The sequence below is a fragment of the Salminus brasiliensis genome, chromosome 23, assembly GCF_030463535.1.
Source record: "Salminus brasiliensis chromosome 23, fSalBra1.hap2, whole genome shotgun sequence".
NCBI lineage: Eukaryota > Metazoa > Chordata > Actinopteri > Characiformes > Bryconidae > Salminus > Salminus brasiliensis.
Window position 1 is genome coordinate 11,928,415 of NC_132900.1, and position 24,988 is coordinate 11,953,402.

The 24,988-nt window shown below is 41.1% G+C and overlaps 3 protein-coding genes across 3 annotated transcripts in view; all 3 read right to left on the minus strand.

Annotated features, from left to right (window-relative positions):
* LOC140545966 (myomegalin-like) overlaps window positions 1-1,424 on the minus strand; it is an 86,320-nt gene extending 84,896 nt beyond the window's left edge. The window contains exon 1 of the mRNA XM_072669058.1: window positions 1,168-1,424. Coding sequence (XP_072525159.1) covers window positions 1,168-1,217 — 50 coding nt within the window. The 5' untranslated portion in view covers window positions 1,218-1,424. The remainder of the gene's footprint in view (window positions 1-1,167) is intronic.
* Window positions 1,425-3,205: 1,781 nt separating this feature from the next.
* On the minus strand, window positions 3,206-4,905 carry LOC140546215 (uncharacterized). Its single transcript, XM_072669447.1, has 2 exons — window positions 4,698-4,905; window positions 3,206-3,441 (listed from the first exon to the last, which is right to left on the minus strand). Exons 1-2 carry the CDS (start codon window positions 4,903-4,905, stop codon window positions 3,206-3,208), a joined length of 444 nt encoding a protein of 147 aa, XP_072525548.1.
* Window positions 4,906-16,150: 11,245 nt separating this feature from the next.
* Window positions 16,151-21,126, minus strand: LOC140545866 (uncharacterized). The gene is made up of 2 exons (XM_072668895.1): window positions 20,849-21,126; window positions 16,151-18,878 (listed from the first exon to the last, which is right to left on the minus strand). Exons 1-2 carry the CDS (start codon window positions 21,011-21,013, stop codon window positions 17,730-17,732), a joined length of 1,314 nt encoding a protein of 437 aa, XP_072524996.1. The 5' UTR covers window positions 21,014-21,126; the 3' UTR covers window positions 16,151-17,729.
* Between the last annotated feature and the right edge of the window lie 3,862 nt (window positions 21,127-24,988).

A 24,988-nucleotide genomic window follows, 5' to 3' on the forward strand; every position in this document is an offset into this window, starting at 1 on the left:
GTTTAGTAGTATCTAAGCTTAGAGGGAACAGGATCTGTTGGATCCTAGCCTTTACAAACTAGCTAAGACTATTTTCTGAGTGAACGGTGAACCACTTTTGTAAGGTGCTTTTGGAGGGGCAGTGGTGGCTGGAGGGGCAGTGGTGGCTCAGCGGTTAGAGCGCCGGGATATCGATAACAGGGTTGTGGGTTCGATTCCCGGCCTCGGCAAGCTGCCACTGTTGGGCCCTTGAGCAAGGCCCTTTACCCTCTCTGCTCCCTGGGCGCTGGAGTTGGCTGCCCACCGCTCTGGGTGTGTGTGTGTACTCACTGCCCCTAACACATGTGTGTGTGTGTGTGTGAGTGTGTGTTCACTACCAGATGGGTTAAATGCGGAGGACACATTTCGCTGTACAGTGTACACTGTACAGTGACAAATACGTGCACCTTTAAAGTCGCTCTGGATAAGAGTGTCTGCTAAATGCCTTAAATTTAAAACGTAAATTTAAAGGGAAATCATAGACCGTCATAGACCTTTAAATTATTGCCTGCCACTTGTTTTTGATGTATTTCAATGTAACAACTGGCCATCACAAAAATACTGCTTTTAAAATTAGACATATCGAGACAGCCAATCAGTGTGGAGGTCATTTACATATAACAAAAACACAATAAAAAAAATGGAATATATAAAAATATGAAGTATATGGGGCCTTTACCACCAGCACAGCAGGACGCCATATTTCACGCGCATCTCGACTCACGTGACGTGCGCTCGCGGTTGAGCAGCTGTCCTACAGACCAATCACGTTAATCGATTGATCAATCATGCGGGACGATGGCCTGTATTATGTGGGGCAGACAGGCCAGTTCTCACGACTGGTGATCAGTGTGCTGTAGAGAAGCAGCGGGTTGGAGGCCTGCTTCAGGTCTCTCACAGCCAGCGGTCTGATGATGACGGGAAAACCCGAGACCTACAGCAAGACTAGACGAGGACTAGACCTAGTCCTGGACCCCGTTAGAACACGAAGCACGCGTGTTAGTCTAGGCTGTTGACCCAGTCCTTTGTCTTCACACCCCTCCTCAACCTACACACACATCCTAAACCCTCCTGCTGAGGTTAAGAGAGAGACCCCCCATCCCCACCCCCACCCCAAACCTCCTCCTCCCTCGTCAGCTCTTCTCCTACCTCTCTGTTTCCAGCCAGCTCGGTTCTCCCGAATCGTCCGTCCACTCCATTCTGTCCAAAGCGCGGGGTGGTCGTGCCCCGCTCTGCTACATCCTCGCTCCGCCTAAAAGCGTCCTCTTATCCCCTCAGACTCAAACCAGCGAGGGCGACGCGGCTCGTGCCTCTTCTCATCTCCGTCTAAGCTGAAGGAGCTCGAGGGATGCCGCTGCAGAGTGGGAGTGCGCGCGGATGCTGCTCGCGCCCCCTCTGGCTCGCTTTGTCCTACATGGAGACGAGCTGTGGCGCTCTCTGCTCGGAGGATGTGGGTTAAATGTGACCTCAATTAGGTTCTGCAGGGGCTCGTACAGAGAACATATCAGATCCGGTACGGTAGGCCCTAAAGTGGAAGTCCACGAGGCTTACAAGAAGGGTTAATACTCCAGTTATGACAAGTGACTGTTGTCTATCTACAGAGTTGGGCAGCAGTAGTGGGAATTATATTTTTCCATATTTTTCAAAACTACATTAGCTTTTTAAATGAGACTTTTTACTGAACTGGCCTATCCTCTTCTTGCTTTAAATAATGCCTAATGAGCTTTATTTCTAATGAGTTTTAGCTAAGTCACTGCTCATGGGACAAATCTATTAATGATAGGAAACAGCTGAAGCAATAGAATCGGTCAATTGTCCTGTGAAGAGAGCCGCACCTGCCTCTATCTCTGTTTGTTCAGACACTTAGATTCAAAGGAAGGATCCACAACCCATTGTTTCATTTGTTTATTTGAGTATTGTCTAAAAATGATGTACCTGACCTACACAATATGTCCAAAAGACCCCATCTAATTAATGACTTCAAATACAGGTGTTCCCAGCTGACATAGACAATCAGCTGTGCACACATAGCTTGTATAATCTTCATCATGCCCATACAATTCCGAATCAGCAGTGTTGGATTGTAAGGCTTGCTTCACGAGTCCCTTGGTAGAACTGGAGTGATGGTGCTTCATACAGTATCTTTGGGATGCGGTGGCCTTAGTGATCCAGAACTAATCCCCCAACATCAGTACCTGACCCCCAAATCCTCACAGTGATGTTCCAACATCTTCTCAACCTTCTCGGAAAAGTAGAAGCTGTTATTGCAGTAAAGAAGGGCAACACGGAGAAGCAGATGTCTGAAAACCTTTGGACACAGAATCCTGCATCAGCTAGATGGATATAAAGCATTGGGCTGTGGCGCGGTAGAACTGGGTTCTTCCATCTAGTATCTTTAGGATGAGATGGAGTGGTGCTTGTGAGCCAGGACAAACATCATGGCTGGTTGGTGTGGCGCAACAGATAAAACCACTACCTCTCAGTGAGCTACCATACCATGTGGAAGACTGGGGTTCGATTCCTGGTCTGGGTGACTATGCTGCTCTACACCAATAAGAGCCCTTGGGCAAGACTCCTAATATTACATTGGCCCACTTCAGTAAAAAACGAGTAACCTTGTAAGTTGCTCTGGATAAGAGTGTCAGCTAAATGCAATAAATGTAATGAAAATGTAATCATGTAACAGCAGTACCTGGTAATCTTGTGGCTGAATGCAATCATATTCCTATAGCAGTGTGTTAGTGTAAAGCCTTTCCAGCAGAGTAGAGGTTGTTACTACAGCAAAGGGATGAAAACTCCTAATTAATACTCTTACATTTCAGAAGAAACATTGGATGAGCAGGTGTCTACAAACTTTTGGACATATAGTGCATATCATAATGGTATAGTTCAAACGCCTTTTTAATACCCTTGATTTCAGAAGAAACACTAGATAAGCAGGTGTCTACAAACTTTTGGACATATAGTGTATTTCATTGGATAGAATTTTATCAGTGCTATTCAGTGTACTAAGTATACAAAAAGGAAGAAATATTAAAGATATTTGTTTGATATTTTATCATATCCACATAATTTAACTGGAATAAAATACATCCCAATAAGCTCACAAAAAAGAGTGGGCAGAGGCTTAGAATATGTATTAAAAGACTGAAAGAGTAAGAAAGCACTGACAGCAGCCAATGTCTTTTTATGTGTTTTTGCCGAATGCCACGCGTGGTCCAGTGCGAGGAGGCCGCGGTTCATCTGAGATGACCCAGATCGCTGGGCCCCGGGTGTTGCCCTCCATGACCACTTTGATCTCCTCAGCTCTGGCCAGAGCCTCTAGCTCCGGGGTGGTCTCCGGGCACCAGTCCGCCATGAACTTATCCTTTGCCTCCAAAAAGTTTACCTGCACCTCTTCCGGCTGCTCGCCAAACATCAAATCTGGAAAAAATGGGGAGGGGGGTGTTACTGTCACAGCCATGCTGGGCTTTGTTGTGGAAAACAATCTATCACAGGGCAACAACAGGTACAATATGTTCCCGTCAGATTAGCTTACTATGCAGTGCTGTGCAATAATACTGCAAAAGTGCTGAGTCACCATTTGCACCATTTGTTTCTACATTCATTGTCCTTTACATCAGCTCTGTAGTTCTACAATTACAGACTGTTGTCCATCTGTTTCTCTGCATACTTAGTTAGCCTCCTTTCACCCTGGTTTTCAATGGTCAGGACCTCACATGATCACCACAGAGCAGGTATTATTTGGGTGGTGGGTCATTCTTAGCACTGCAGTGCAGTTAGTAGTGGGGCAGTGGTGGCTCAGCGGTTAGAGCACCGGGCATTTGATAACAGGATTGTGGGTTCGATACCTGGGCTCGACAAGCTGGCACTGATGGGTGCCTGGGCGCTGCAGCAATGGCTGCCCGGGCACAGAAGAGACAGAAGCTCCTCTGTTGCTGCACAGTTTGTGTTGGTCATCCTCTGGTCTTTCAATCAGATGCTGCCCACAGGACACTGTTGGCTGGATATTTTCGGTTGGTGGACAGCAGTGACACTGAGGTGTTTAAAACCTCCAGCAGCACTGCTGTGTGCCAGTGCACAACACACTAACACCCCACCACCACGTCTGCAGTGCTGAGAATGACTCACCATCCAAATCATACATGCTCTGTGGTAGTCCTGACCATTGACAAACAAAAGGGTGAAAGTGGATTATTTATTTAGATGATATATTGCCCCAGAAATAATTTTAAATTTTTATATTGTGATAAACAATATGTATATATATATATATATATATATATATATATATATATATATATATATATATATATATAATTATTTTTTTACAATATTTTATAACTACTATATGCCAAGGAAATCATAATAATATAATAACGTAATTATACTTAATAATAAGCATTTGAAAAACTTATAAAGAGCAATTAACTAATTATTAAGAATATTCAGAAATTGGAGTTGAAATAAGAAAAAGTGTATAAATATCATAATTAAACAAAAAAAAAACACAGGTTGATTCATGTTAATGGCCTTTTCTCACTAACGTCAAGCTAAAATTATTGAGTTTTTCTCCATTTATTGAACGATAAGTCAATTAAGTAATTATCATGACAGGCCTACTCATACCATCTGACAGACTGTTCTTTAAGAAAAGTGTATAAACTTCATAACGTTACCTGCTAGGTCATGGATCAGGTCTTTGATCAGGTGACCAATGATGGCGTAGAGGGTCATGAGAATGACGATGGTAGCGAGGAGCATGTAGAGGACATGTATGGGCATGTGAATGGCATCCCGAGCTGGTGGGATGTAGCTCTCAAAGAACACTTCATCTTCAACTGGGGGCTGCAGAACTGCAGGCTCGAGAGGACTGTGCCCTGCCATGGTAATGGCCAAGCTGTGAGGAGAGGGGTGGAGGTCAGGGTGACCTGTACTGACCTGGACAGTGTTCTCCTTTATAGCATTGCAGTATCCTGTCAGAGATATTGAACCTCAGAAGAGTAGAGGTTGTTATTGCAGTAAAGAGGGACAGCTTTATTGCTAACAACCTCAGTTTCAGAAGAAACGCTGGAGAAGCAGGTGTCTGCAAACCTTTGGACACACAAGCCTAAGATTACCATGCCCAGTCCCAAGCATTAGCTAGATGGGCATAAAGCGCCCCTGCATTGGGCTGTGGAGCAGTGGAACTGAGTTCTTTGGAGTGATGGAGCTCAATCCAGTACCTTTAGGACAAGACAGGTCCTTCCTTCCTGCTGCCGTCAGACTACACAACCAACACTGCTCCCAGCGGACCACATACACACACACTTAACTACACACACATGTTCATGTTCAGGGAATACTATGTGCAATATCCCACCCCCATGTGCAATTAAGGGTCTTTTGCTGTCGATAATATTGTTTATTGCTTTTTTAATTCTTATTTATATTGTGTATATAGTGTAAATTATTTATCCAAATTTTTGTAACTGAGTGTCCTGCTATCCATTTCTGCTGTTACACTGTGAATTTCCCCACTGCGGGACTAATAAAGGACTATCTTATCTTATCTTATCTTATCTTATTGTTGTTTGTGAGCCATAACAAACCTATCTCGTGGCTGATTGCAATCAGATTCTTACAGCAGTGTTACAGTGTTAGTGTAAAGCCTTCCCAGCACAGTAGAGGTTGTTACTACAGCAAAGGGAGGACAAACTCACTTAATGAATTAATTGTAAAAACATTGGATGAGCAGGTGTCTACAAACTTTTGGACATATAGTGCATATCATAATAGTATAGTACAGTGGAACTACTAGTATAGAACAGTGGTTCTCCTGGTTCTGTAGTACCACTGCAATATATAGCGCATATACAGTATAGCTCAGAGAACCACTGGTATGTTACATACCTCAAGAATGGAATGAAGGTTCCAGTAACAACGTGTCTGCCATCCTTCTACAACAAGTGGCACAATCCCAAGCTTCAGAACCTCCCGATCAGCTTTCTTCTCATTTTCTCCATTAATTTAGCGTAATCTTTATGTATATCAATGAGACGGATATCGTCCAGTGCTCCTTGCTTACTGCTTATACCATGGCAATGGATCTGGTGCTGTGATTGGCTAAGTACCCCAAGGTCAAAGGGCTTAGCTGCAGATATTATCCTTTAGCAGGTGGGGCTTAGCCAACCCAGGACTATTACCCGACACAACTAGCAAACTGAACCGTTGTACCATTGTAAAGACCTCACAGCAGTTGACATCTTGTTTTTTCAGCCTTTAAGTTCTCCATAACCTGCTTCTGTGCAGTATCAAATATTCAAATCACATTTTGCTCTGATACCACTGTCGTCACTGTTAGGACAAAACCTATTTTTTTTCTGAATAATTGTCTTTTTAACATTGTCCATTAGAATTTGTCCAAAAGGACTTTTTAAATTTAAAACAAAATGTCTAATGTTATATAATATGTTTGCAATTGGCCTGATAAATGTGTCTCTGTGTTTAAATGTGTGTCATTGAATTATATGCACAAATATTAGTGGATTGTACATTGTCTAGGAATACAAGGAAATGTATTGTAGTTAATTGTAGTTTTAATGATCTGCATCACAAGTGTAATTTGCTATTGCAACAAAAACCTTGGAGAACATATGTTTCATACAGTTCTGATATATTTAGGTTTATTATCTTTGTCTCAACTAGTTACTTTTTGTCCAGAATTTACAAAATGTGCACATTTAAAATACATATTGTCGCTGTTAAACAAACGAAAAAAAAAAAAGAAAAAGAAAAAAAAAATTGCAACCTTAAAGGCGAAGGCTAAAACATTCAAAATGAAGGAATGAATAATAAATAAAATAAATAATTTATTTGTAATTAAGTTGTTTTAGAGCAGTTTTATTCATTTCATTCATCATGAAATGCTCACACTCCATGTTCCATTGATGTAGAAAATGAAAAAGTCAACAAATAGAGATGGGGGCAGTAATAAGTAATGTGAATTGGGTGTGTATTTCATTCACAGCACATATAATAGTAAGAAATGGTTGCAACAGACAAAATATTGAACTGAAGTCTCCTATATAATATAATATAATACAATATAATATATGTTCTTTACTGTAAAATATGTGAATACAAAATAAAAATGTGTCACAAAGGGTTTTTTTCTATATCTTGTCTACTATTATATATATATATATATATATATATATATATATATATATATATATGTGTGTGTGTGTGTGTGTGTGTATATATATATATATAGTTTTTCGAAAAAATATATATATATGTAATATTAACATATTTAATATGAGATTTTTCTTTTGTAGCTTTGGAGATTTAAGGTAGTTGCTCTGATTTTATAAGCAATATAAGAAAATAAGTCTAGTATCGTATCCTTCTACATTTTGGAGGTTGTTATTGTACACCTTTAAATATTAAAAGATTTACATGTTCAGCCTACTTAGCATGCTTATACATGATGCATCTTCATAAGATCTTGCACAGCAATGGAATCCATGCTAGTTATGACCCCAAATTACCTCTGCCTGGTTTTCCTGACCCTGACCCTGACACTCTAAGCTTTCTGTACTGTTCCAGGCATTAGTTGTGGATAAAGAGATGATTCAGACACAACAAGACAAGTCAGTGTATTTCTTTATTGAGAAGCTTAACCAACCACCTGTTACACAGAACTGTTGCACAGGACAACGCGTTTGTTACGTGGATTCAGTTACACAGACTTTTGGCCTATGAAGAGCTAGAACTCTGACCCAAGAAATTCTAGAACTCTGTACCATAGAACCAACATCCGCAGAAGTACTTTTGTAAACAGAACTCTGGAAATCTTTGAAACTTCACTGAGTGACGCAGAGCTACAGCCATAGAGCCGCGTGACACAGAACGTAGCATATTAACACCAACATGTCAGTGTAATACAGATAATTCAGAAAGATTTAAATGTACTGGTACTTGTGTTAAAGCTTATTATTCATGCTAATCCCAAGCACCGAAAACATACTTAGCTTTTCTACAGCGACAAGTCGAGCAGGACTATTAATGTGAAGGTACAATAAGAAGGGTTTTCTAGGTTAGGATTATGGTAGTACAAGAACGTACAGTCAAATAATCTCTGGCAGGCTGCTGACTGAGAAATCCCTTTCTTTTATATAGTGGTCAGTCAGAAAATGCCCAGCTATCTAAGCAGGAGCGACAGAATACTATGAAAATGCCGCTTATTGTACCTTTTACATAGAAATGTATTCAAATGAGAAATAAAAAAGAAAGAATGGCTTTAGTGTTTAAAACTCATAGGGAAGTAACATGTGGTATAGAGATTGGTATTTCAGAAGGACAAGACCCTCTCTGTTGTTTGGAGAAGCCAGCCCAGCCGGCATGGTCAGTGCAGGGGTAGGAGATGCTAGAACATCTCTTAAACCCCGGCAGAAACCCAGCTCCTTGCCGAGAGAGGCCTGGAGTCTTCAAAACTTCACTCATCCTCCTCCCTTCCTCATCGCAGTCATCGTCACTATCATCATCTTCATCATCTTCTCCTCCTCCAGTGCCTCTTTCTGCATCCTCCAGTTCAGCTTTAGGACCAAGGACCCAATCTGGATTACAGAAGTAGAAACATAGAAGAAGAAAGAGGCAGCGATTAGCAATGTCCACACATCCACGGGTCTTTCATGGCTAATGTTGCGGCGTCGGACAAGCTTTACAAAATGTTAGCAAATTTAATCTAAAGAGGAATTGTGGAAATCTTTGGTTTTGTTGGCGAGTTAAGACCACAACTTTTATGTACAGGGACTGTATGACTGCAGGAGAACTCTGAGAACCTGGGCTGGTAATCTACAAGGCCAGCAAACCTCTAAATGCCTGATGAACAGAGATGAACAAAGGAAAAAGAAGGAGATTGGCAGGTGGAGGGATTTGAAAACCTTGTCACAGGAAATAGAAGTATCAGTAGCTTTGGCCATGGTCCACCTTTCTAAATTTAGCGTAACATCGCCACATAGCATTACGTTTATGTTACAAATGCTATGCTACTGAACTGTATTATGGTGTTATAGCTAATCAAAACCAAGCTCATTGGAAATGAAACAAATTAATTAGCTTGATCACCCAGCAAAGACAACTACAACTACTATTATCCAGCCTCGCATTACATTAGATATGAAAAAAAGCATGGGAAGGTCAGTTAGCATGAAAACATTTGGAATTATTTCCAAGGGGCACAACACAATGGCGTTCAGAAAGAACAGAGAAACTCACGTAGCATAAAAAAGGAAATCTGGACTTCAACAGTGTTATTTGACAGCGTCATTAGCACAGACGGATGCAGACGGACAGGTTTCTTCTTCAAACACTGGGTTTACGGCATGGAAAAGTCACACGGGGATGCCACTCCACAAAAACACAGGCACATTTGACACCAAGCTACCTGCCAGGTCGTGTATTAGGTCATTAATGAGGTGACCCACTATGGCGTAGGTGGCCACCACTACCAAGGCCACCCCAGCCAGCACGTAAACAGCATTGCGTGGCAGCATGATGGTGTCGCGTGCTGGGGGTTTGTAGTCCACAAAGTAAACCGCGTCTCCATTCTGGGCCTGAAGCAGGTTTCGGGAGCCGGGTGGGTGCAGACCTGTGATATTCCATATCACACTCTCTTGTCCACTGCTAGCCATTGTTCTGGACTCTGGCTGTCTTTGTGGGTATGCACAGAGCTAGTATGGACAGAAAGAAGTCCAGCATGATTATGGTGTATGGTTGCATTATTGACTGAAATACGCTTATTATTATATGTGAATTTCTCCATGGGTTTTTAATGTTACCTCTACAATTGTCCTGTACCAGTCTACTAGAAATTACCCATAGTAATTGAATGCTATAAGTGTGACAGATTATGGTTTTATTATTTATTTATTCATTTATTTATATAAACATATACAGTTTGTAATTCTGGGTTGCAATTCACTAATAAGACCAACAAACTGCCCTCTGAAGCGTGATTAGCTGGGGTGATGGTGATAGACTGAGACCAAGAGAATTCCACTAATGCTGGAGGTACATGGATAAATAGGCCTCAGTTCAGGATGGATTACAGAGGCAGGATAAATATGTGAAACATTGAAACATGGAAAGAAGCTTAGTCCTGTTTTAATCAACTCCTGCATATTTCACTATATGTAGTTCATCCCTGTTCTGCCTGCTTTCCTAATTCTCCCTATAGGAGAACCAATGGTGCAGACGGTTCCTAGGACGGGATGTTCTCATGGATAAGAATAAGCATGAGGAGATGCTCAGCTTGTCCTTATGGAACGAGGAAGAATGGAGAAATGGGTGAAAGGATGGTGGATGGAAGGGACATCCTTCAAAACACTGCAGTATGTTCAGCTTGCTTGGCTGCATGGATATGATCAGATCATATATAGCACAATATTGTATCATTAATGTGATAAATATTAAAACAATGAATAAAAATGAACACAGGTATAAAGAGCCCGCAAACGACAACTTATGCTGTTACACAATAACATTAAAACACAGTAACAGTTACTTGAATGGATGCCAGTCTATAATGTCATTATTGTCAATGATGCCAGTCTATAATTGTCTTTTTATCAACTATTAGATTTTTTTGCCATGCATTATTGTGTTTAACCCCTGAACACTTCCAGGCTTATTACACATTACAGTGTATTACTCAGGAACTACAGGGACTTCTGTACAAACTGGTGGGGCTATTCTCTGCTAATAGAGGTTTGTAGTAACACTTCCGACCTGCTGGAGGTCCATAGGCTTTTTAAGGAGTTAATATAAATAAAAGTCACTGTTTTTAAATACAATATTGCTACACATTGTATAGTTTCTTTCAGCATCTTAGTAGAATGACAATGGACAGGGATCCACCAATACTGGAATTGTGAGTTGATACCGATATCTATAATTTTCATTAAACAAAGCTGATGATGCCTATACATAAATATGTAATATTAAAATTAAATCTACCTTATTAACATTACAGAGGAATATAACAGCTATTTCTGTAAGGTATTTATAAAAATTAATATTAAATAATAATATTTATAAAAAGCAAATACGAATCCAATGACATTCTGCTCTACTGGAAATCATGAAATATCAGTTTGAAATATCAGTCAAATCTAAGTATCTGTTGATATTCTTCTTAAAGGAATTATTTGCTGACACAGTGCATTTTTGTTCTACCAAATAAATAATAACGATTATTAAAGATTAATATCTTGATGAAGAAATCTCCAATTATCGCAATACTTTTGCCATATCGCCCACCCCTACCGCTTTGGCCTACACCTTGCTTACCCCAGAAAAGACACAAAATTCATAAAGTGAATTATAGTTATAGCAACAGTCCGGTTAATGCTCTTACCGTAAGCCATTACATGCTTCTTCATTTTGCAGATGGCGCTGATCTACAAGCAGCAGTGTTGATACAAGAGAATTTCTCCTACAGCTATGTTCCTCCATGAGGAGATCTAACACCTCCACATTCTGATTACAGGCTGCTTGGCAGCACACGATTACGCCGGAGCAACTGCATTCTCGGGAGATTCTTCTTCCTTCATAACCTCGGTCATCATCCAGGTCCACTCCACCACAGTGATCAGAGTGTTGACCGTTACAATGCCAATCATGAGCGGATGCAGCATGATTGCCTGGTAGACGGATGAGCTGGAGTAGCAGAATGGTGGAATCAAGAGAGGTTTCTCACACCTTTCCAAGTCCAATGTGTGAGGAATTTCTGTTTGGACTCTCCAATATATCTATGCCGATAATCCTGGGGGCCTCCTGAACATCCTCGTCATAAGCTACTCGACAACTAATCTACGTTGCATAAGGGCTGACAGTGCACCGATAGCAGTTCTGAATACCAAATTCATGACAAACAGGCCTTGACCTCTTTATTAACTGTGTCATAAACAAGTTGCTCATACACCCTTGAGCCTAAAAGGCCATGCTGTAACTGAACTAAAGAACCTTCTAATGGACGGTTATTGAAAGTATCATTTTTGGGAAAGAGATGACTGTAAAAATGACTGTAAAGAACCTTTCTGAGGGTCTGAAGAATCGCCATATAATGTTGCATAGAAGGTAAAGACTGTTTCCTAGAACTATACAACTCCAAGCCGAGAAGCATTAAGGGATCTTTATTTATGTGCATAGTAACAAGCCTTAGACTCAATACTCGATATATTTAGGCCAAACTGTTCTAAGATTCTGACAAGATGCTGTGTGAAATTTTGTAGTGTCCCAAAGCTTCCCATCGTAAACCCAAGAGAACCTTCAGACCTACAAGTAGAATGCCATCTTAATCTGTTCAGGATTACGAGCGTGTGATTGTTTCTGGATGATCCTTTTTGAGGCAATGGGCTGATGATTGCGTATGGCAGAGATGGTGAATGTGAAATGAGAGACGTACTGAAATGAGGTGAAGCTTTTCTAAAATCCGGAATAGTTTCAATGCTAAAGATGCACCAACTACATCAGCATTTTCTATTTTTTGGCACAATTCAAATTCCAGTCCATTACATTGTGTTTAAATTAAATGATCAATGGACCAACATAAATGGTTCAAAAATACTTGGAAAAATGTCTGATTACATTGACTTACATTAACAGGTATGAAGTTATTTTGCTTATCATTCAAAGTTGCTATTTTGTAGATACGAGCTACAAAGTACTGTTGAAGTAATAAGAATGTAAAATCATAAGTGGTGTAAACTCTTAACATTAAAACAGCTTTGCTGTTGCTTTAATAAACAAAATCAAAACGATTACCTGTACTTGAGTCCAGATCCCCCAAGGCTTTAGATGTGATATAGTAGATTCAAAAGAAATTTGAATGCCCCCCCAAAAAATGACTTTTTAAAAGGTGAAAAATGACTGCAGAGGAAAACGAAAGAACAAAAAAAGAAAGAACAAAAAAAAAAAAAAAAAATCAAGCGCTAGGAAGCTCTAAAGAAACTGCCAAATTGAACCCAGATCAAGCTACATGATGCCTTGTGTCCTACGCAGAAGACACTTTGTTGGACTTGGGTTTACTGGGCTCGTCCTCGTATTCTTTGAAAAAGGAGTTGGCCAGAAGTAGCGTCCAGAAGAGCACGGACATGGACGTGTTGACGACGACGATGCCGATCATTAAGGGATGGATCATTTTGGATGCCTGCTGGAGCAGGAATGCCAATGTTAGAGTCCTGTGTGTGTATGTATGTATATGTGTGCGTGTGTGTGAGTCTCTCTATCCCGGCCACCCTAACCCCCCCCCCCCCCCCCCCCATCTTCTTATTTCCTTGGCTGTTATAATTCTCCCTCGCTCCAGAAAGGTAATCCGCCTAGCCGGCAACTATCTGCATCATAACTGGAATGACGGTCAGTGGAAGGGTCAGTGCTACAGGTCAGGCCTGTAACCATTAGATTGCCAGATGCTCTCAGAAGCAAAAGCTCATATTGGAAAGGGAAGGGAAGTTTACTTATATAGCACGTTTAATTCATGGGGTACTACACCTACCTGGTCACTTACACACATTTATATCTAGGGGCAAATTGGCATAGCCAATTCAGCTGCCATGTGTTTCTGGGAAGTGTGAGGAAACCCACATGAACACAGAAAATTCACCAAACTCTTCACAAGTGGTGACTTGTGCAAGGATCCACAACCCTTAGGCCTCTGGGACTGTGTGACATACACACTACCTACAGTGCCACTGTGCTACAACCAAAGGCTTGGATAAATATAAATATTTTTCTAGATTTAAAAACTGTTACATTTGGAGGACACCTGAGTTTTTTTTGGCAGTCAGTTCCAGTTGTATGTAGCATAAGGGGCTGCTTCACCGTGTTTAGTTTAGACTCTAGGCTCTACTAACTGACCTGTATCTAAGGATCTAAGAGCCATATTGGGGTTATTTAAACATATCAGTGATGTATTCCTGGTCTAAACCATTCATTGTGAATTTTAAACTCTTGGAGAAGTATTTAATGCTCTTGATTAGAAGTCCAGTTAAGATGCCCAGTCAACCCTTTTGGAAATGAAAGCATAGATGAGGTTTTGATTCAATTATATTGTAAGGACGATAAAAGACTGTTCTGGTTATTTGGTGTTTGACATGGATTGCAAAAGATCTGAATGCCAGAAAGCCAAGATTTCTCACTGGACCAATTTTAGAGGCTGAAGCTGGAGTGCACTTGGGTCATGCAACAAGACAATAACCCAGGTAAGTCTACCGCACAAAGTTTACTTAGAAATGTTTACTGTTGAATGGTCCAACCTAAATCCTATTGAACCTGAAATGTATAAATGTCACTAAAATCTGGGAAGTGCAGTTCTGGGATGTGTTGTGAGATGCTATTAACAACTAATTACCAAAAGTGTTTGGTTGCGGTTTTTACTGCTAATGGGGTGTAAGCTTGTGATATGGCAGATAAGACTGTGTACAGCATTTTCCTGAGTTCACTCAAATTTAAATCAGGATAAGTAGAGTGGACACAAATATGTCCACAGCAGTGAGAATTAAAGCTATTTGACCTTCCTTTCCCTGACTTTCCCACAGATGTTGTGGCACCTAGAACAAGATCTACAGGTCCATCAGATAGCACCAGTTGGTGACAATGCACTAATCAATTAATCATGATCTTTCAATGGATGAAATTCTTAGTCAACAGGGAGATTCAAAGATCTTTGACATTGCAGTTTTGAAGAGCTTCATGCGCCAGCTGAACCTTCCAGAAACTCAGGTCCTTTGGGGGCAGGTCAGGGAACAAACAAGGCAAGGTGGCTTAGAATAGGGATAATACATTCCCCCTGGTCCTGGAGGGGCAGACCCCTGTACAGTTTCTTCTCCCAGTTCGTTAGTGGAACTCCAGGCATTCCAGGATCAGATTTTATCTAGTTTAGATCCACTGCAGTCCAACTGTAGTCATCAAGTGTGCAATCAAGCTGCAATCTTTGCACTTTCCATGTTTTCCAGAGAATCAACTGTTCTACAACTGTTACTTCAGGAAGGGCATCCTAAGCTTCTCGTACACCTGAAATGTTGTTTGCAAGTCAAGGCTAAACACGATTTGGATCAAAGCTCAAGAACAATTCACCCTCTACCTGCAGGAACCAGTACTTTATGGCAGGCATGAGTGATGAGGCTTTGTTCTACTGAGACTGCTCTGGGTCCTCGCCTGAATGGCAAGTCACTGCCTATTTTGGATGTCACAATTTGTGTGAGCCAGCATAAGAGGCCGGTAGTCCAGAGCAATGGCCCAGCCTTTGCAGATTTTCCATACCCAGCTAACGTGGCACTAATATTGAACCGTAATGTGTCATTTACGTATTTTGTGGTGGCGGAAATGAGTCAGATATGATTAAGTAAGTCAAGTATTTAAATATATAATAACATAAAATGATTTTGTGAACCAGAAGAGCTACATTTGGTTGCATAAAGAACCAGGTTTGAGTTTGTTAGGGCACCTCACATCAAATGAAGGTTCTTTAGACTTATAAAGCCCATAACATCCCTTAAAAAAAACACCACAAAGATGTGTCATCTAAAATCTTCTGACACCAAATGGGTTTGTCTGCTCAGATTCCAGTGCGTTCCCCTCGAAACAACAACAGGACAGGTCTATATATACACAATATAATCCTCAACATAATCTTAACCCAGACTATACCTCAGAGCCATCCTTAATCTAAATCTCCACGAGCACAGCTGCCGCTGCCACGACACAACATGGCGCACACAACAGACAAGAAAAGTGTGTTAGTCTGGCGAGAGATCTGTGTCAGTTGAGTTTCTGGGAAGGGTACATAAGGGTACATAAGACTTCTGGGTCACCTCAATAAAATTAAGAAACGTGGGTTGACAGATTGCGTACGGTCTGATAGAAAAATAATAAAGGCGCTACAAAGGGTACTGAGTGATATCATGGAAGAACCACATTAGGTTTCCCAAAGAGTCTTCTCTATAAGAGGTCTGCAGGTTGTGTCAAACTTTTTAAAGGTGAATTAAAGGTTCTGTACAAATGTCAAAAACAATACGAGCTACATTAATATACTGTAAATACATAGTTCTGTTTTAATACAAACACTTGTAAGGACATAAAAGAACTTTACAAGGGAAAAAAGAGGCAAGAAAACAGTGGTATTGGGAAGAATTGGGAACAATACTGAGGTATTCAGCTCCAGCTTTTATCATCTTACAATAATTACAAAGTTAAAATCAGTTCTATCATTTAAGGACCTGGATACAGCCATCCGTGCATTTATCACACCTGCCTTGGCTATTGCAATTTACTATATCAAGATTTTTCCTGAAATAAACCAACCCATTAGGGAAAGAGCAAAAATATGGGCAGGTCCGAATGCCAAAGCTGACACTTGAGTTCATTTGATCCCTCAGTCCCCAAGTTAAAGTTAAGTTAAAATCCATTCTATCATTTAAGGACCTGGTAACAGTCATCCATGCTTCACATCATAGCTTGGCATATTGCAATTCTCTATATATGGGAATTACTTAGTCAGCTTTGCCATGCTTACAGTAGGTCCAAAATGTGGCAGCTAGGCTTTTACTGGTTAATGGTAAAATCGAGAATTGATTTTAAGGTTTCATATTGGTGGTTTTCAAAGCCCTAAATTAAAACATTTAAAAAAGCCCTAAAAGCTCTGACCTTTTGAGGCCATATTTAACCTCACATGTCTTAAGATCTCCTCGTGTCTTGTTTTTTAAGCCAGTTTTAATTGAAATCTAAAGGTGCCAGAGCTTTTTTCTGTAGCTGCCATAAAATGTGGAATTGTCTATCACCCTATATAAGGATGTCACCTACAGTTGATGCATTTAGATAAAATCTGAAAACCTCTCTTTGTTTTCAGGCTTATGGTTTTTGTCTGTTTTATGTCTAGGTAATATTAAAATGTTCAAATATTATTTAGTTGATGTTGTTTAGTTCATAGTTTTGTTTAAATAGATTTATAAAAATGATAAAGATTGACTTGACTGCTTGAATTTCACTTAACAGGCCACCAGAGAGTGCTACAGAGTTCAGCTGCAATCTGGACAATTCAGATTTTCCCTTAAAATCAGTTCATCCATAGGGATAGAGCAAAAACGTGGGCAGTTATGGGGGCCAGTTTAATATGAAAACTCTTCTGAAAGAGTTTAAAGGGTTCCTTAATTAAATAGTTATATACAGGAACATATTTTGAGGATGGCCCTTTAAAATTGTTGTATAGCAGTAAAAAGGGTTCTACTATTGTTACAAGTCAGTGAAACCCTTACTAAGAGTGTAGGTGTAGTCTTCAGCCTGCCAACTAGTGAGTTAGCAGAGTAACAAAGCTCTATCTGCAGTCACAATCCAGATTTCAAGGTCTGATGCCAAAGCTGACACTTGTGTTCATTTGATCCCTCAGTCCCTAAGTTGGCATCAGGGATTCCCCAAAGGCCAGCTGGACGAGGGCTTGTTTAAAGCTGTATAAAAAGGCCTGCAGGATTAACTACACTCTCACTGTACTGAAACAAGATGTTGGTGTTCTATAAATACTGACGATATCCATGATATGTTCAGATAGCATTACAGTGTCAATTTTTCATGACTGTGAAAAATATCGTCATATCCTCCAGCTCTACTTGCATGTCTTCACTGCAATAAGAACTGAAATGCAACATGCATTACTGTCCATCCTATTGTTGCACTCAGTTCTGTTGCTCCTGCTGGTGCTGCTGATTTTCCTGCTGCAGGAAGTACTCGCAGTACAGTGCTCGCACTTCCTCTCCGGCAGGGTTGTCGCCTGAAGCCGACGCCTCGTCAGCAGGCTGCGGGTTGTCCTCCTGCCTCACAGCATCAACCCACTCGTCCACGAAGGTGTCCCCATGCACTTCGCACACATTATGGAGGATGCAGCAGGCCAAAATCATGGTCGGCACCACGTCCATATGGCAGTCATTCCTTTTTAGCAGGCACTGCCAACGTGCCCTGAGCCTGAGGAAGGCATCGTCCACCACGCTGCGGGCCCTCTCCAGACGCCGGTTGAAAGCCCGCTGTCCAAGGGTCAGCCCCTCCGATTCTGGGTAGCCCTTGAGCAGCCAGCTTTGTAAAGGATACCCAGCGTCCCCCAACATCAGGTAACCCAAGGGCTTGCCCATGAAGTTCCGAGGCGGTGGGTCATGGGGCGAGAGGCTGCCCTCACACCCCATGGCCCACAGCGTAGAGTTCTGCAGGATGGCGGCATGTTCTGTGCCGCCGGGAAAGCCAGCGCATACGTCCCAGAACTGACCTAGACCATCAACCACACCTTGAGTGACCACAGAGAGCCAGCCACGGCTGTTCCAGTAGCAGTCAGCGTTGCTGGTTGGTGCAATAATTGGCACATGGAGGCTTCCCAGCACACCCACGCAGTGCGGGAAGCCCCAGCGAGTGCTGAAGAGACGGGCGGCATCCTCCAGCTCCTGCTGGCTGGGAGTGCGGAGGTAAAGGGGGCGGAGCATGACAGCGATAGCATGGCACACCTCACGCACGCACTTGCACACAGTGGAGCGCCCCACGCCGAACAGCGTGCTGATAGTGCGGTACTCTACATTAGAAGCCAGGCGCCACAGGGCCACAGCCACACGCTTCTCCAGGGGCAGCGCCGGCCGCAGGCAGGTGTCTTGCCGGGTGAGGCGCTGCTTCAGCTTCCCACATAGGAGAAAGAAGGTCTCTCTACTCATTCGAAAGCGCTCCAGCCAATCAGAGGGCTGGAACTCGGTCATGACCACCCGCTCCCACCAGTCGGTACTCTCTATGTTGGTCCAAGCGCGAGTGCGTGCAACACTGACTGAGCGGGTGCTCTGAGCGATCAGCATCTGCAGATACGAAAACACAAGTTGACTTCCAAAAACATGCATCTCCATTTTTGTTCATTTTTATCCATAGTTTGAACCCTGTAGCTGCTCTGAACACTATTTAGAATAAACTCTAATTTTATATTGACTTCCATTCAAAGTTAAAAGCATTTTTACCGTCTCCTGTAAAGTCACCATGGTTTTCATTGAACAGCAACGATATGTAATGTCCATTAAACCAACTAGACTTTAGCTGATAATTGTATGTATAAATAAGTGATATTACGCAAATTATACTTTTTTTGTTCTTTGCCATAGGTTTTAATTAACTACTCCGTTTCTACAGTCCCTGGTAGAAAGACAAATGGATGGACTTTTACCGAAGAAGGGACACATTTTGATTTCCGATCAAACACATACAAAAAAAAAACAGTGGCTGGTTAACAGTGTTACATGTTTTCTGTGCAGAATTTAGTTATCACTGTAAATTATTAAGTAATAAAAGCCAAGATGATTGTTATATTGGTAATTATACAGTAATAACTACATAGTAAGCCATGGCCAAATGGTTAGAGGAGTGGGCTTGAGACCAGAAGGTTGCAGAGTGTTCGAGCAAGGCATCCAACTCCAACTGCTGCCCACAGTAGTTAAGGTGGCAGAGAGGAGGACACCGCACAAATAGCTGCTCTGCAGACAGACTCAGGAGATCCTTTGTTTCGAAAGCCATCAGGCTCTTCTACTCTTCCCAGTGGGGCCGGAAGAGGGAGGGAAAAGGATGAGGACGGAGTCTCTCATGTTTAATCTGCACTATTAACACTTTACTGTACATCCTGTACATCTGCACGCCTGGACACTACTGACACTTTACTTTAATAACAATATATGCACATCTTTTTTCAGTATTGTCATCTGTCTGCTTTATTCCTTATTCTTTACAACTGCACTGCCTTTCATCTCCGGTTGGTTTCAAACGCATATTTTTTACATGTATTCTATGTATTGTTATTTGTGGTAATTATTGTATTGCATCACTGTGCTGTATTGCAGCATTGTGCAATTGCTACTGGCTGCAAAATTTCGGGATCGATACAGTATCTATCGATCGATCTATCTATGACAGCTCCGGGTGTGTGTGTGTGTGTGTGTGTGCGCTCACTGCCCCTAGTACACTTAGTGTGGGTGTACACTACAACAGGTGGGATAAATGTGGAAAACGAACGCTTTAGGGTAAGACTCTATCACATTTTAATCATAATAATATTGTTTAGTGCAATAAATTCCTAGATGATAATCATTTGTCTGAAGGTACGTTTTTATCCATGCCAAACAACCCCAAACAATAAATCCCAGGCTCTAATACAGCGAGTACTACAGCTTACCTCCAACTGTACTACTGCATACACCTCAGCCTGTGCTTCATACCAGTACCAGTAATGACTTGAACATGCCTAGATCTACCGTGGAAGACGTGCTGGTCTTTCACTAACACTGCAGCACCTATTTGATACCCCTCAATCTATTTTTTTAAGTTACTCGCTAAATGTAAATGATGCAGCTACTAATTTAACAAATGTAAGGTCCTAAGTTTAATGAGTACCCATTGTTTTTTTTAATAATGCTGGTTTATTGAGATGACCACTTCACCTAAAGGGAGCCCATGACCCCTTATTTATGATCCCATCAGATGAGAGGGTCAGAAAGAGCTGACTGGGTTCCTTACAGTAAAGGACATGGCTTTGGTTCCTGTGTTCTCTTATTTTAACATTACTGACCAGGGAAAATACTAGCAACCAGATGTGCATTAGGAGGTTTTATTACACAGCATTAATCAGTGGATCCATCTCAGGTGGACCAGGCTGTCAGAAACCAGGTTGGGGGAGCGCCAGCTAACAGGCGCTGCTGTGCTAGAATGGACCCTGTTAGCAGAAATAGCTACATGTCCAGCGAAATGTAGAGCTAGCTAGCTATAACCCCAGGTTCATAAGCATTACCATGAGCATCCTCTTCTGTCTCTGGAGGAAATACTGCCTCTGTCTGATTCTCTGCTGAGCCTCATTCCGTCTCCGAGCTTCTGCGTTAGTTAAGTCCCTCCGGCGCTTCATTAGCATGTAAGTAACCGTGAACATCAGAGACTTCAGTTTTTCGTCGTTGTCCATTTTGGGGGAGTTTATCGGATCATGGACTCACGGAAACAAGTCCAGATATCAGAACAATGTAGAGGATTTATAGGTTTACTGGTGTTGTGTTTGCAGACTGGCCTGGAGGCCAGTAATCGTTTCTTCTTCTGCAGTAAGGAGCGATGGCGCCCCAACAGAGGCTCATATCGCCACCAACTGGCCCTCAGTACAGTAATGTAGCATAAGGCCACCATGAAGTGCTTGTTGGCACTAAAAGAGACTGAATTATAGGGATGTAATGTCACTCTTAGAAAATACTTTCCTCTAGTTGTTGTTCTGTCAAATAGCTAGTTCTAACTAGCGCTGCACAACACAGTGTGCGCATGCGCAAGACCCACACATTAAAGGCAATGGTAGGTTAAATAATAAACATCATGCAAAACTTGCTTCATACAATAGCAAGATTAATTTATTCATTTTTATATTTTTTCCTAATTTAATCTATCTACTATAAATGATATCTGCCTAATTTTATTCATTTTATCTTCAGTACAAACAGTGTATTATTAATATCATGACCTATTGGGTCACTGACTGCTGGAGAGATCTGGAAAGGTCTGCTGAAAGGTCTGTATTTTTTTAGTAACACAATAAATGTGCGTGGGGCTGAAATGTACGTACAGCCTGAATTACCTGCTGTTTTTCACTACACTCCGCGATCAGTCCTCTCATGTTGGAAAAAGGGGTCTGCCCGCTGCTGCGCACCATATTTAGTCTCCGCCCCGTATCAGACCTCCTCCAGTGGATATGAAAAACTGTCCTGATCGCTAAAGAAAAACTGGGAAATGAAGACAAATAGCACCACTAATGTTTTAAAATGGTTATCTTTACCTAACACAAGATGGCAAAATACTAATAGGACTGCATCTTCGAGGTGTACTTTGAGGTTTTTGGCAATAAGTAAGTCCTCTGCGTCCAAAACGATGCCATTACTAGTGTCTTAGCTTAGATCTGTGCGTAATCAGTGTCCAAAAGCTGACTGTAATCCGTTACAGTAACAGCGAAAAGGTAAGAAATTGGACTACAGTGGACTACAGAGTGATTACCTGCAGGATTGTGTTCGTCGTGAGGCCCTCGAATTACTCGAATTATGCATCTGCTTAGGGCCCCAAAGCAACCAGTGGGCCCCCAAGAGCACCAAAATGTATCGAAACCAAAACGAATCTTTTAAATATTACAATGAAACTTGAAACGGAATGATATTACACCGATAAAGGTGATTTTATATGAATTTTACTTTCATAGTTGGCACCCCAATACTAGGTTAATCAATTCCTGCTGTCGGCTGCTGCTACTGTTGGGCAAGCGCAGATATGCCCCGCTTGGGTGGTCGATAAAGGCCCGGGTGCTTCAGCCTATTGCACAATATCTCTCTCCCTATGAAATGATGAAGCATCTGGTGCTGAGGTGGTGGTATGGGGGGCTTGGGCCGGCCCTGGTCGTGACTTTTTTATTCATTGATAAGGACTCACACAGAGCTGGTTGAGTGTACCAGCGCCCCCTGGTGTAGAACCCTAAGCTTACCTTCCATGGGGTGCTGTAATTTTTTAAAAGTAAAGTAGTATCATTTTACAGTGTAAATTATGCATATAAGCAGTAAATATTCTCTAAGCTTGAAGGTAAAAAAAATCACCAGCTGTATGATTAGCGGACTGCTGGATGCTGTGCTGAGCTAAATCCCGTTTCGTTGCTAAATGAGTGTTAAAGTGTATTTCTTTCTTTCTTTCTTTCTTTTTTAAGAAAAATATTTTCTTGTGCTTTCATAAATATAAATATATTTATTGTGTTTATCATAAATTGTCTCTTATAAATCCAAATATATCTTTTAATTTGGTCATTTCATGTCTAAAGACCTGAATCTGTAATGAAAAGACTTTTGTCTGTTATGAATAATCTGGTGTTCCAGATGTTTCAGACCTGTTTGGTGTATGTACTATTACTTTCATATGGAACAGAAGAGAGAAGCTGATGTGAAGAACTGTTTATTCTAAAATCACCTCTGAAGTGAGAGACACCCTGGCCTAGAGTCATCGCTCGAGTTCTTTAAGAGAAGAAGTCCTAATGCTCTCATTTTAGCACTGGCTGCTCTCTGTTTTTCTATACTTAAGGCATGGAGATGAAAAGGAACCGTTTTCCACTTAAGACACCTAGTTTGAGAGGATAAGAGTGCCACCGTCTTTCTCAGGTATGGTGCTACAGTGTATTATTTGATGGATTTGAACAGATAGTGAGGAAAAGCTTTCTCACACTTTGTCACACTGAAAGCACTGTGAATTCTCTCTGGATTTCTGATGTGCGGGGATGAAAATGTCCTATATCCAAGCAGTCTCCAGTCACCATCTCCATCTCTGTGAATGCTGCCCCCTCCCCCTTTTTTCTTTCCCTCTCCATTTTAGTCCTTTTCCTTTCATCATAACAACCTGTAATTTTAGGATGGGATATTACTGTCATCCAAAATATTATGTTGTCATAAAAGCTCTCAGCAATCGATTTCTCATTTAATAAAAAAAAAAAAACAGTGGGATCCAGGAATATGTGTGTTCTCAGCTGTATTATACAGTTAGTATACTGCACCTGAAATGCACTGAAAGGATCAGTCTGTGATCAGTTCTGGGTTTTTTTTTGGTAATATGTTTCACTGAACATATATTTATTGAACTCCATTGTGATACATTGCAAACTCACACAGAATATGCCTTCATGTAATAATATAATATAATAGTAGTGCCAAACTTGGTCAACATGGGTTTTTATAATTCGACAGTCTTCAGTTGAGTACATAAGAACTTCATTTTAGCTTCTAATCCAGAGTGCCCTGAAATGATCAATTCTGTTTATAAATGGGATCAAATGATAACTATGCCAGCTTTTAGCAGTAAAAAGTATGTTTCAGCTCTTCCTTTACATAATTCATGGATTTCCTCAGTTTATTTTAATACAGGGAACAATTGTTAATAATATTTGTTCACTTTTACATGTAAGAATTATATTTTTGTTCATGTATAAAAAATACAATGATTCTTCCTGGAGAAAAAAAGGGTGTAGACTTTTATGAGTAGGACTCCTCTCCAGCTGTTAAGCAGGATCGATCATGTGTCGGACCCCAGTGGCACAGGGGTGAAAAGAGCATGGCTTCTACAGAAGGATAATGAACCTAAACACACCTCAAAATGGACCGCGATAGACTACCTTACGAGGTGCCAGCTGAAGGTTTTGCCATGGCCCAGTTCCCTGACCTAAATGTCATCAAAAAGCAGTGCAGCAAGACGGCTCAATAATCCCACTGAACTAGAGGCCTTTTGCAAGGAAAAAGAGGGAGCTGAAATTCCTCAAACAAGAACTGAAAGACTTTTCTGGCTGCAAAAAGCTTATATATTTGTCAGAGCGGGTGTTACTAAATACTGCTTGTGCTTGGGACCCTTTCCTTTCCGTCATCTGTACCTTTATGCCTTTTGAAAATGAGGTCATCCTTTACTCACTTAGCAAGTTTCACCAGGGAGGCCCAAACTCTTGCCACTATATGTAGCTATATGTAATGTTTGTGGACACAGGTGTCCGAATACTTTAGTGTATATCGCTGCTTTCCAGGCTGCTCTGTACACTGTGTAAATAATTCTAGATGTATAATGAAGGCAAATTGTTGCCTTCTTCTGTAAAGCCACCATTTTGGAGATACACGTTTTTCATTGGACAGCGACGATATACACGATATGGACAAAAGTATTGGGACACCTTCTCATATATTTAATATTTAATTTAATATGAATAATAATTTAATATTTATATTAAAAATTAATATATTATTTTAATATATTATCTAAGTCAAAGCGAAGCACTTTATTCGATGTTTTTTATGCGGTGTTTTCGTTGTAACCATAGAAACACAGCTGCATTTTCAAATTCAGAAAGGTGAGGTCGGCGTCACCATTACCCACATCACCTTGCGTCTCTGGG